The sequence below is a fragment of the Patella vulgata genome, chromosome 1 (assembly GCF_932274485.2).
Source record: "Patella vulgata chromosome 1, xgPatVulg1.2, whole genome shotgun sequence".
In the NCBI taxonomy this organism is placed as follows: domain Eukaryota; kingdom Metazoa; phylum Mollusca; class Gastropoda; family Patellidae; genus Patella; species Patella vulgata.
Genome location: NC_065879.2, coordinates 88,149,084 through 88,162,982, shown reverse-complemented (window position 1 = coordinate 88,162,982; position 13,899 = coordinate 88,149,084). Strand labels below are relative to the sequence as shown.

General features: G+C 38.3%; 1 protein-coding gene across 1 annotated transcript; it reads left to right on the top strand.

The window, feature by feature from the left end:
• The first annotated feature begins 78 nt into the window (after positions 1 to 78).
• LOC126810482 (zinc finger CCHC domain-containing protein 8) lies at positions 79 to 10,050 on the top strand. The gene is made up of 4 exons (XM_050535613.2): positions 79 to 627; positions 1,227 to 1,565; positions 2,727 to 3,329; positions 6,890 to 10,050. The coding sequence occupies exons 1-4, from the start codon at positions 262 to 264 to the stop codon at positions 7,748 to 7,750; spliced, it is 2,169 nt and encodes a 722-aa protein (XP_050391570.1). The 5' UTR covers positions 79 to 261; the 3' UTR covers positions 7,751 to 10,050.
• Positions 10,051 to 13,899: the final 3,849 nt, after the last annotated feature.

The window sequence follows — 13,899 nt, the reverse complement described above, 5'->3', positions numbered from 1 at the left end:
CTACAAACAATTTTGACGTGGACCAAGCCGCAATTTGATGTTCGCTGGTGAAAAAAAAAAAAACACTACAGAAATGCCGTGCTGATAAAATAGGACTCGGTTGGAGACTTGGTTTAAAACCAAGAAATCATATGTACATTAGGACTGGTCATGAATAATTAAACAAGACAAAACAACTCCTGTCTTGTTGGGAAAACCGAAATTGTGTGGCTTCGATCCGAATCTAATAAATGGATTGTACAACACCAAATGTGACAAAACATGGCTGCCGACGTATTTGGTGATGCGAGTTTATTTTCTGAATTTGAAAAAGACCGCGAAACTCAGCGATTTCTTGACGATGCCGATGCCTCAGAAGATGTGAAAAATACGAAAGATGAAGAAAATGATGCTATATCTATTGATAATGGCGACAGCAGTTCAGAACCAGACGACTGTGACGTCAAAACCGCAGTTTCGGTTTCTGGTGAAGTCGATGATGGATCTGATGAAATGGAAACGGGGGAAGAAACAGTATCAAAAACTACACAGCACAAGATTATATATGAAAGAAATAAATTTCGTTCTTTTGCTAAAATAATAGATTCAACAAAATATGTACCTGATGACCAGAGTCCAGCAGTTCAGGTAACTTTACATAAAATGATGGCATCAGCGCCGGATTATTAACCATGGGCATGGTGGGGGCCCTGGGGCCTTGAGTAGGGGTTTCAGGTCACGTTACTTTAGCGTGAAATCTGACAGCCAGTGGCTGAAATATAGGCTAGTCCACTTCAATCTACGATTCTGAATTAATATTTTATTTAAATGTATTACTAGCAATTGTATTTTAATAGTTTGGTTAGGATTTATGTTAGGGTTATTCATGCCAAAGATTGTTATTAGTCAAGGACATTCCTAATTGACTGAGGGGGGTTGGGTGGCCGAATGGTTAAGTCGTGCACATTGCACCATAAGGTCTGTCATTGAATCAAGTGGTGTGGTTACAAATCCCCGCTTGTATGTGACAAAGAGTAGGGTCCCCTGTCCCACCTCGTGGGTTTTCTCCCTTTTCCTCCCACTGCTAAAGACCCTTATGCTCGAGCGAATTAATGAAATAAAATTGAAATATATTTTAGTCCCAAAATGACCTAGTTTGTGTCAAGCAGACATTAAACTCTCTCTCTCTCTCTCTCTCTCTCTCTCTCTTATATAACAAATTTTTATGAATCCCAAATTCTTTTCAGATTTTATTCCAAAATAACAAATTTTCACGGAATCACAGAGCAGAGATTGAAGACTTTATATTGAATTTAATGGATCGAGATCGACACGAAGAATATAACCACGGAGAGTTGAATCTGCCAAAACTAAATCTGAAAGCTTCAACGCCAACGTGCGTAGATATCAACGAGAAATTACCAGTGGAAAAAAGAACGGCCGAGATGTGGGATGCTCATGCTATCATTGGCTGTGCACAGTTTCATCAGCTGTTTATGGTGGATTCTCGGGGATGGCCTCTTCTACCTGGTTCTTCAGACCATTCTGTTACTTGGGATTTCATCAAGTTTGAACAATTATTTGAGGTATGTTTAGTAATCTGCAGGGCTAGAAATTCGTCATATTTTGCGAGAATCTTAAAGATACATTATGCGAGATAAGATAATTTAGAGCTGGCAGTTCTCACAGTAATAGTTAAGAACTAGATAATGTAAAGGCATTTTGCTGAAAATTTCAGTCAAATTGATCCACTATGAACCGAGTATTACTAAGCGATTGAAATTTCAGCCTAGCCTTGATCATCATTACTGAAGTCTGTACGATAAAAAACATAGTCTCGATCATCTATTTCATGATTAAATTATGAATGGAAGTCGAGCGATAAATGGGATCATAATCCAGTAAGCATCGCAGGCTAGCGATGCCATCGAGAGTTGATTATGGTCTGGATAAGTTAATTAATGTCTAATTAACAACTCAGATAACATTTCAGGCCTAAAGAAAGACCTGCAATTGGAAGATTTAGCTCTTGCATAATGTATGTATAAGAGGATTCTCGTATGCAATCTGCACGAATCCTCCAAATCATAATTAATAATATTGTCTAAAAAAAACAAACTTGTAGTTTTCATTTAGTTCCTTACTCCATTTCATAACAGTTTCTTTAGATGCAGCTTTAATTTTGCTTCCAGAAGCCATGTTAATGTCTGAAAAATTCAACTGATAACCGCACAGACAAAAGTGAAAAAAAACCAAGTGACTGATCTTGACAGTGACAGAATAGAATTGGAATGACCCAATTTAACCCCATTATATTGATGTGGAACTAATGGGATCAAATCACTCGAAAGGATAAAATGGAACTCAAAATTATTCGTTTCAAGGTTGACCTGCTAAAGCAGGTGGGGGGTTGGATGGCCAAATGGTTAGCGCTAGCGCGCTGTATCATAATAAGGACTCATTTAGTCAACTGAAGTGGTTTCGAATCCCCAGTTGTCCGTGACAAGGAGTAGGGTCGCCTGTCCAACCTCATGGGTTTTCTCAGGGTCCTCCGGTTTCCTCCCTCTGCAAGCGAATTATTGAAATAAAATTAAACCATATGTTAGTCCTAAAATGCCCTACTCCCCCTAGTTTGTGTTGAGTGGAGTTAAACCCCATTTCTCTCCCTCTCTCTCTCCCCCCCATGACTTAGTTGCTGTGGGATATATGTTTCATTGCCTGGCAACCTATGTTTTTATGTTTTTTAGACTCCATTACCAGTGGATGAAGAAGATTTAAAGATTGTGAAAAGGGATCAGAAAAAGAAAAATGGCTGCTTTAATTGTGGGGGAGAACATAACTTAAACGACTGCCCCACACCCAAAGACCAGAACAAAATACGCGAAAATCGACGCAAGTTCCAGGATGCAAGTTCTGTGCCGAAATTAAGCTTGTCTAAAAATTATTCAGATTTCGAAGACAATCCCCGATTTAAAAAGTTTCGACCAGGTGAAATAAGTGATGAACTTTATTCCGCGATGGGAATCGATAGATCGCAGTTGCCGATGTATATATATAAGATGCGGCTGTTGGGTTATCCGCCCGGCTGGCTTTTCAGTGCTAAGAAAGGATATTCGTCGGGAATTGTTATTTTCGATAAAGAGGGCAAAGAGACAAATTTAAAGGGCGAGACCCTAGAAGATGGTGAAATAAATGCGGAGGGAACGGAAGATCCGCAGGTAGAGATTGAAAAGATTATCGAGTATCCCGGGTTCACGGTTCCGTTACCAGATGGCGTTGTAGATGATTGTCAACATTTTAACATGCCGCCATTACAAACACATCAGTTGAAAAATACACTTGAAAGACAGGTTAGTGGTTGTTTATACGCAGGGTACGAAGGGCTCGCGCTGTCAATTGCCAAAGTTGCAATCTGGTTAAAACACAGATCCTAATTCGTTTCGTTTTTTATAATAGTTCAAAATTTCGTTTTACTTGTCTTTACTACACTTGGATCTGGAAGAGTTGTATATTACTGGCATTTCGGTTGAAGTGAGGGATAAGCTAATGAAACAGTCTGTTACGAAACTGTAGGTAAACCACTAGAAACGTCAACGCTGATTGATTAATCAATGTCTGACTGAAGCCTAGTTGCTAAATATATAGGAGGCCTCTAGTAGCCAAGGTGTATAATATTTTTGACAGTGTCAGGGGTGGGGGGAATGTTTAGCATGTGCGCGTTGTATCATAATGCAGACCTTGTCAGGAGGTGCGAGTCATTACTTGTGCGCACGCTATACTCGCCTAAAATGTAATTCGCGATAGTAAGGCATTACTCGCGCAAACATTTCTGGAAACTTTTCATAGAAAAATGTACAATTCTTAAATGAAAATTTAAAATTATCTAAGGCCATAGTTATTTGATTTTCTGGTTTGCTCGGTTCACCATTTTTAATTCAATATCTACAATAAAATACAAGACAATAGGCCAACTCTGTCTGTTTCCCATTGTACGTGACACTGCGATAATATTATTCCGATTACACAATGTTACTAAGAATAGAATAAAGTAAACATAGAAGGCGTCTATTGATTGGACAATAAAGAAATTATTTCGGGCTTGCAACGTAGAATTTTTATGATTGGTTAATTTAACTGAAATCCAAAGTAGAATTCTCGCGAGAAATATAACGAGATATGAAAATTTGTAGAATGTTTTTACGAATATAATGTCATTTTCTAGTCTTTATGACTACATTTTGAATAGTGGTTTCATTTTAAAATAAATATTAAACAAGCTAGAATATAGTTAGAAATGCCGAGAACTATTTGTATTGGAATAACAATAGCTAAAGTCAGAACAAAGTGCGTTGACATTGCTGTACGTACGAGTACTATTTAATTACTAAACTATTAATTATTAGTATATTTTAGCAGACGATGCCACTGTTAACATCGTGGGACAACAGTACATTCCACGATTTTCAAACATCACATGTATAATACAAAAGGGTAGAGACGTATTTCTGAAAACCTTTTTATCTTAGCTAAACAGGATAACGAAAAACATTTGTTATAATAAAGATGAATATGACCCCAAACGACAAGTCACAAGGGTTTTACATCATTAGACTTTACACACGATCGACTACTATTATTTTCACCAGTTGTCTTTGTTCCCTCGACAGAAGCCTTTCATATTTTTTTTTAAAGTAAACTACTATTATTTTCACATTCAGCCAAAATAAATTGGACAAAATATTCTTTAATTATTATTGTTTATTAAATTAATCTAGGCACTCGCACAAATAAGTTTTCTTTTTGGAATTAGAATGAATAAAAGTTCAAGTGTTGAATTAATATTAATAATATTACAAATGACAAGAAGGCTCACTTCTAGTGAAGAACATTAGAAAATAAAGTCTTACATCTTTGGAATGGAAGTTAATCAATGGAGTCTAGGCCTAGCTTCCATTTGTCAGAGTTCTTGGTCTCTATTGTAATTTTACTCCCCTACGAAAATTTTGCGTGAGTAAGTCAGTTACTCGCCAAACTCACACAGAGTCTTTTTTGTGCAAGTAATGGAGTACTCATGCAGTGATAATGTCTGTCATTGAGTCACCTGGCATGGTTTTGATTCCGCGGTTGTACGTGACAAGGAGTAGGGTCGCCTGTCCAACCTCGTGTGTTTTCTTCCAGTCCTCTGGTTTCTTCCTACTGCTAAAGACCCCCTACGCACAAGTTAATTATTGAAATAAAATTAGATCATGTGTTAGTCCCAAAAGGACCTAGCTTGTGTCGAGTGGACGTTAAACTGCATTTCTCTCTCTCTCTCTTATATCCTTCAATAAAATGCCAGTATCAAAACAAGAGTTGCCTCCCTTTCAAGGGATCAGACAGTATTTAACTAACACTAAAACGTAGTTTTGCAATACATGCTGTAAAGAATATTAAATGTAATGAATGTAATTATCCATGTGATAATCACAAAATTAGCTCTACTCAGGATAAATCAAAACAAGAGTTGCCTCCCTTTCCAGGGATCAGACAGCAATTAACTAACACTAAAACATTCGGTTTTCATAGAGACTGTAATAATATTAACTGTAATGAATGTAATTATCCATTTGTTAGTCAGAAAAATACTCTATACAGAATTGTGAGGAAAATCAAAACAAGAGTTGCCTCCCTTTTAAGGAATCAGACAGCAATTAACTGACACTAAACCTTACAGTTTTGACATAGACACTCAGATACTATAAAAAATATTAACTGTAATGAATGTAATTATCGATATGCTAGTCACAAAAACACAGTTACACAGAAATGTGAGGATAAATCTAGACTATATTTTTGAATTAAATTTTATCTACTTATAAATGAAAGGTTAAGGCCACAGAAATTTGAATGATTGTGTAATAAAATGAACTGGGATTTAATATCCTAAGATTCTGCTCCAACTATTCTCTGTGCACGTAAAAGATCCTTTGGCGATTGGAATTCGATATAAGAATAGGCCTAAGTGCCGCTGCTTTGGCAAAATTTCCCTCATAGCAGTCTGTATGGCGTATGCCCGTCTTCATTAGGCCATTCGGAGCAGAACAGTAAAACGTTTTACAAATGAAGTGAAATGGGGTTTAACGTCCTACGGTTTTGCTCCGAACTTGGCTAATGAAGACAGGCATATATGTGCCATCAGGGAAATTTTGCTTGGACAGCGGCACTGTGGCCTACTCTTATATCCAATTCCAACCGCCATGGGATCTTTTACCTGCACGCAGAACGATTGGAGCAGAACCGTAGGACATTAAATCTCATTTCATTTTATTACACAACCATTCAAATTTCACTTGCCTTAACCTTTCATTGGCGTATGACCTCGGTTTTTCGTCCCATCAGAACGACTAGACAGCTGTCCTTGTCAGGCCCTCCATCCTGCATCATTGACAAGGGGAAACCATGCCGGAAAATCTGAATGAACTTTCTCGGCCAAAGCAGGGATCGAACACCCGACCTCCAGGCTAGCAGGCATGATGGGAGATTAGATAAAGAGCTGACGGTTTTCGCTATAAAAAATAGATAATGTAAAGAGAATGTGCTGAAAATATTAGTCAAATTGCCTCACTCTGTGCCGAGTTATCAGTGACCAAAATCACCAAATTTTAGGCCTAGCCTCAATCATCATTACTAAAGTCGCTACAATAAAAAAAAACAAGTCTAGACTATCCATTTTTACATTAAATCATCCATCACAAAATGTATTCAAATCCAGTAAATATGGATGGCATCGAGAGTTGATATTAAGGTCTTGTCATGTTAATCAATGTCTAATTGATAATTTCTAGAACATTTCAGGCCTAAAGAAAGATCTACAATAGGCAGGTTTAACTCTTGAATAATGTATGTTTAATGTATCTGTTTCTGTTTATAGGTCAGTGTTCAAGAAGATATGAAAAAACGTAAAGCCGAGCAAGAAGATGAGGTAAAAAGAAAGAGAATTCGTATGATAAATAAAGAAGCAGACATGGAGATGAGTGATGAGGAGGATGATACAGAGACTTCTGGAACAGATTCTGATTTCCGTCCTCCGTTGCCAGTCAACACACCTCCAACCAAACCCCCAATACCAGTCGGAACTCCCCCTATTACACCTGTTAGTCAACGAGGTCCTCTTTATCACCCAACTCTTGCTAATTTAACCCCGCCTCATTTTGATGGGAGTAATCCCCCTTTACCGGACTACACACCACCTTGTCGTCCTCCAATCCCTGATGGCACACCCCCTCCTACGCCCCCTGTAAGCCTTACTTTGAGATCAAAATCCCAGGAATCGAACGGAAACGACAGTCCTAGTTTTGAAAATCTACAGGCAAAGTATCAGGAGATCTTGGAACAGCTAAATGAAGACGGCAGCTCTCAATCTGAAAGTGAAATCAATTCTGTTGTTATGGTGGAAGCGAGCGAGGAATCAGACAATTCCACTGTGCCTCTCAGCCGACAGACAACTAACAATTCTGATACGTCTGTGCGTACATTGTCACGAGCGAGCAGCACTTTATCAATACAATCATTAGACGAATCAGGACTAGCACGCGGGAACTCTTTAACAAAAGAGTTCGGAACGCCCATCCTTGAGGTGTCGACAAGTGTTTCGCAACTTCCAAATCGCAATAACTTCAAACAAGGCGCTGAAGAACATTTATTGTTTGAGAACTTACCTGGTTCGACAGGAACATTCTCCAAGATCAGGCAACTTATGGGGAAAATTAAATCAAAAATAGGGAAGAAATAGGTTCATATTAGCTATCAAAACCCACCAGGGCTTGCCACGAGCAAATTGGAGGCGAGTAGATGACTACTCACGCAAATATAGACTTGCGCGAGTGAGGCGAGTACATGTATTTACTCACGCAGAATGATGTGCGCGAGTAGCCATTTAAATTTCATGTGCCTAATGGCAATGCTCTTGTCAATTCGGTGGAAGCGGACGTTGAATAAAGCTATTTCACACACAATGACAATGCATACTCTTTTATTTCCTTGGCAGTAATATTATCTGTAAATCGTCTTCCCATGACAAGAACGTTGCAAGAGAAACTGGGCTTCCCTTTGCAATCGTTGGTGTGCTGAGGGGATTCGGCTAAAGCTTAGAAAGGTAAAAGAACAGGCAAAACAATTTCAATCCCATCAATTTGCAGAAAAGATGCGGGATCGAAAGAATTGCTATTAATAGAAACGACAACATCCGCTCAATGTTTGATTATCCAGACACGGCAAAGGACATCCGCTTAAAAACCGCCTGGCAGTACGTGTCTCAAAGTATTTTTAGTAACAACAGTTGGCACTGGAAAGACACGCCGCTTGCGCAATAGTGCATCGATATGAAGGCATACAAATTGTTTACAGCTTTTTATATTACGATATTCAATTATTTCTGATTAAATAATTTTTATATTTGCGCGAGTACTTAATCACTCACGTAAATTTGGTTTTATGCGAGCGTAGCGTGCGCTCGAGTAATTACTCGCGTCTCGTGGCAAGCCCTGCCCACCCAAAAAATATTTAGGTAAAAGCTCAGAATTGTGCAGAAAAGTAGCCCAGTTGAAGTCCCCTAGTAGTATGAGTATTCCAAGATCCCCTGTCAAAAGTCAAAATCTAGAAACTCACTTTATTATCAAAATTGACTTAGGACCAAATTTGTAGTTACTAGGGTATGTGCTTGCTGTTGTTGTACTAGATATTCCAATCTTTTGATTTTGTAAGCAGTTACACCCATGAAACAACCAAGCAACTTCCTTCCATTTGCCTAGTATACCACAGAAAAGCCTAGTAACTCAATAGTCAAATCAGTGGATAAGCTGGGGTTTAATTGTTTAATATTCATTCATTACGTTTTCTCTAAATAAGAAAAACATGAGTTATTAGGTGTTGCCTTTTAACGGGAGAGATTTGAATAAGTAGAGTCATGGACATTGATGACATCAAGAGATTCTAGGAAATGAGTTATTCCTTTTGATGGCGGAGGTAAATATGATGCAAATATAAATAGGGGGTATCTTGTTGGGATTGTTATCAAAACTCACCAAAAAAAATGTTGCAGAAAAGTAGCCCAGACGTTTATATCTAAAAGCTGTGTAAAAGATTTCTGGGATGGTATTTACGACAGATAGTTTTTCTAGTTCTTGGTTTTGCTTGTGGACTCGGAGGAGGATGCATTTGTTCATGTAATGATAAAGTAATTTTATTCCCAAAACATTAAATTACAACTACACATAGAATTTATGGGGGAAAATAATTTGGACTAACAAAAATAAGATATTGGGGCTTATTCTTAAAAACTTGAAGTAAAATATTTTAAAGATGCAGTGTTTTCATTGGTCAAGGTTTAAAATCTAACTGAAAATTTCAGCTCTAAGACAATGAAAAATCTGCATTCTTAAAATATTTTGATTTAAGCTTTTGTGAATAAGTGTTTTCATTGGTTGAATTTTAAAATCTAACTGAAAATTTCAGCTCTAAGCCAATGAAAAACCTGCATTCTTAAAATATTTTGATTTAAGCTTTTGTGAATAAGGCCACTGGAGTATTTATGGCTAAAAGAGTACAGAAAACACGAATTTGGACTCGCTGTGGTGTTCATTTGACTAAAATGATGGATTATTTTGGACTTGCCATGGTGTACATTTGACTAATTTTAAAACTAAAATGATGTATTTTGAACTCGCCATGGTGTTCGTTTGATTTTAAACTAAAATGAAGGAAAATATTTTGGACTTGCCATGGTGTACATTTCACTTTAAACTAAAATGATGGAATATTTTGGACTCACCATGGTGTACATTTGGTCTAAGATAAAGAAAACAATGGAGGTCAGATAATTATAAAATTACTTGATTTCCAATATTTAATAAATATTTTTAAGATTTTTCGTAACAGATATATAATATAAAACTTTTGAGAAAGTTCTAATGTTATAAAAATGTTTACAGTGCTGGAAATTTCAATATGGTGCAAACATTGTAGATTTCATTTCATGTAATGTCATGTTTTTATTGCTTGAAAATTGTTTTAAAATAAAAATCATTCATTATTGTCATAAAAAATATAGTATTGTCAGGGTGGAGACAGTGTCAAGATTGGCTTGAGGTCTTGCCAGAGAAGGGTATAAAGTCAGAAGGGGGTTGGATAGCCAAATGGTTAGCATGTGCAAGTTGTATCATAAGGTCTGTCATTGAGTCAACTCGTGGTTTTGATTCCCCGGTTGTACGTGACAAGTAGTAGGGTCACCTGTCCAAACTCCTGGGTTTTCTCCGGGTCCTCCGGTTTCCTCCCATTGCTAAACACCCCTACGCCCAAGCCAATTATTGAAATAAAATTAAACCATATGTTAGTCCCGAAATGACCCATTTTGTGTCGAGTGGACGTTAAACCCCATCTCTATAGGATTGATTAGAGTGGAGAGGCCAAAATAGCGGCAATGCTTAGCACCTTTGTTTGTTGTGCCGATGTCCCCATAGCATATAGTATGATGTTTGACATAAACCTGTCCGAAGCCACAGTGACTCAGTGGGTAAGACGCTGGCTCGCTAGTCTGGAGGTCGCGTGTTCGATCACTGCATTGGCAGAGAAAGTTCATCCAGATTTTCTGACGTGGTTTCCCCTTGTCAGTGGTGCAGGACGGAGGGCCTGACAAGGGCAGCTATCTACTTGTTCGGATAGGACAAAAAACCGATGTCCCATGTACACCTACTCGATATAAGAGTAGGTCGTAGCCCTGTTGTTTGGGCAATATTTCCTCACTGTCTGCTACATGGTGTATGCTTCTCTTCATTAGTCCAGTTGGAGCAAAACAGTAGGACGTTGAACCCTATTTCATTTCATTTTGTTAGCCCAGTTGTCGTAGGACATTAAATCCCATTTCATTTTCGTTTTCATTAGTCCAGTTGGCGTAGGACGTTAAACCCCATTTAATTTCTGTATGGGATTGGAAGTAATCATTAAGGTAAGACAGTGTAAAAATTGTCAAGTCAATACAATTTATATAACACATTGTCTTCATTAGTTCCGTAAGCACAGTAGGTGTGGCAGACCGAATGGTTAACACATGCTCATTGCATCCTAAGGTCTGTCATTGAGGCAAGTGGCGTGGTTTGGATTCCCTGCTGGTACATGACAAGGAGTAAGTAATGTCGACTGTCCAACCTCGTTAGTTCCGAAATGACCTAAATTGTGTCGAGTGGACGCTAAGCCCGATTTCTCTCTCCATTGTAAAAACCGTAAATTGTTTATTTCCTAGCATTTCTAGCTGCTTAATTATCGAGTAAGATTCTGTAAAATAATGCCGATTCTGACTTTCATAGTTTCTATAATTATCTTATTTTACAATAGTTCGTAATGCTCAACAATTTTGTGATTTTTTAAGAAATCATTTAAATTTTGGAATATGTATATCGGCAACGGTCACTTTTTGCGGGTTATACACCATACCAAAACGGCCAAGTATATTATTTAAAACAGCCATATTTTGGTCAAAACGGCAATATTTTGGTCAAAACGGCCATATTTTGGTCAGAACGGCAATATTTTGGTCAAAACGGCAAAAAATATTAATTTATAGCACAATACTTTGGTTGCTACTGGCAAAAGAAACGTTCTTGTCCGTCCGTCCTTCTCGGGGATTAGTAGGACTCCCTAATTGTGCTGACAAGGAGTATCTACATTCTGCATACAGAGTTCCATCTACTTCAATACTTCGAAAATAGATCTCTGTCCTTACTGACCGCCATATCCCATTTTTTTTTTCTTTTTATACATTATAATATTTTTTTATACCTTCATCAAAAAAACTCGAAAACAATTACGATATGTTGAAGCAATAGACTTTTATATTATTGACAAAAATTATTGTATATATACTACAAATTATTCCACAAAGCAACCATATTTTAGTCCTGAAATGATCTAGTTTGTGTCGAGTGGACGTTTACCCCCCTCTCTCTCTCTCTCTCTCTCTCTGAGAGTGGAGACAAGAAGTAGGTTCGCCTTTCCAACCTCGTGGGTTTTCTCCGAGTCCTCCGGTTTCCACCCACTGCTAAACCCCCTACGCGCAATGTGTCGAGTGGACGTTAAACCCCATAATGCCATCTCTCTCTCTCTCTCTCTCTCTCTCTCTCTCCATTTAAATGCCATACACAGAATTTCTGCTAACAGGTGGGGTTTATTAAACATGGCTTCTGTTGATCATGGCACATTCTCTCGCTGATAACCCCAATACGTTTATACTCGAATATAGGTGTTACGGTATAAACTAAGGTGGAGAAGGGTCGAACCCTCTGTACATTTTCTCCCTCTCGCGGCCTAATGAGGGAGTCAGTAAGACTATATTTATGTAATTGGCGACTGAATTTTGATAATTTGCTAAGGGTGGAGAAGTCTACCTCGAGTTACGAATTCTAAATATTTACTAATTGTGGTAGATAGAGATTGAACGCCATCGATATAAAATAACTGACATCTAATTTGAGGACAAGATGAACGTGTTGAAACGTAGTGTGAAATAAAGTCAGTAATTGTTTTCCATATAAATTGTGTTTTAATATTAAATATTAAGAAAGAGAGAGAGAGAGAGAGGGAGAGAGAGAGAAGAGAGAGAGGGAGAGAGAAGAGAGAGAGAGAGAAGGAGAGAGAGAGAAGAGAGAGGGAGAGAGAAGAGAGAAAGAGAGAGAGAGAGAGAAGAGAGAGGGAGAGAGAAGAGAGAGAGAGAGGGGGAGAGAGAGAGAAGAGAGAGGGAGAGAAAGAGAGAGGGAGAGAAAGAGAGACTAACATTCACACACACTAGGTAATTTCTGGTCTAACGTGATTCAATTTTATTTGAATATGTTAGAGAAGACCGGCTACAATAACAAACGGATTAATTAAACGAACAATAAAATGTTTCGTTCTGAATAATATATGACTGTGCATTATCTAGAGAGAGAGAGAAAGAGAGAGGTGGGCCTTTATCGTCCTTCCATTTACATGTACTTTCCTTAGCCGACTCGTCTAATGAAGGCAGGCGTACATCATGTCGAACTCCGTCTGCCAAAGGTTCTTTTACGTGCACGCCAATGTGAGAGACATTACCACCTAATGATAATGACTCAAAAGATGCAAGTTGGCGTGCACGAACTAAAATAACATTTTACAGACAGCTGGAATTCAATATAAGAGTAGGTGGAAACGCCTATATTCGGACAAAATTTCCCTCATAGCAAAATGTATGGCGTATGCCCGTCTTTATTAGCCCAGTTCGGAGCAGAACAGTAGGACGTTAAACCCTATTTCATTTCGTTCTATGCTGTAACAGAAAAAGCAGGAAAACTACAAGACAACAACAAAAAAAAGACAAACTGTATAGGAATATAGGCTAGGCAGCGCAATTAGATACAAATTCGCAGAAATGATGATATTGAGATTCTACAACTATCAATTTACATAATATGGATTTTGTTTCCATCTTTCGGAAGGGACGAAAAAAATAAGTTCCCGTGTACACATTGCCGTGCACGTGAAAGATCCCTTGGCAGTTGACCGGAGAGAGAGATAAGGGGTTTAACGTCCACTCGGCACAAACTAGATAATTTCGGGACTAACATATGGTTCAATTTTATTTCAATAATTCTCTTGCGCGTAGGAGTCTTTAGCACTGGAAGGAAACCGAAAGACCCAGAGAAAACCCACGAGGTCGGACAGGCGACCCTTCTCCTTGTCACGTACAAGAGGAGGTCGAAACCACGCCAGTTGACTCAATGACAGACCTTTCTATCCAACGCGGACGCGTTAAACATTCAGCCACCAAACCCCCGTGTAGACCGTAGCACCGATGTCCTGGCAAACTTTTCCCCATACCACACTGCATGGCGTTTGCCCGTCTTCATTAGCCCAGTCGGCGATGAAAGGTAG

What these genes read in the sequence shown, in the direction of transcription:
- LOC126810482 (XM_050535613.2), top strand. Translation starts at nt 262, where the DNA reads ATGGCTGCCGACGTATTTGGTGATGCGAGTTTATTTTCTGAATTTGAA. An exon ending in AGTTTGAACAATTATTTGAG is followed by an intron (nt 1,566 to 2,726) that starts GTATGTTTAGTA and finishes TATGTTTTTTAG; the next exon opens with ACTCCATTACCAGTGGATGA. An exon ending in AAAATACACTTGAAAGACAG is followed by an intron (nt 3,330 to 6,889) that starts GTTAGTGGTTGT and finishes TTCTGTTTATAG; the next exon opens with GTCAGTGTTCAAGAAGATAT.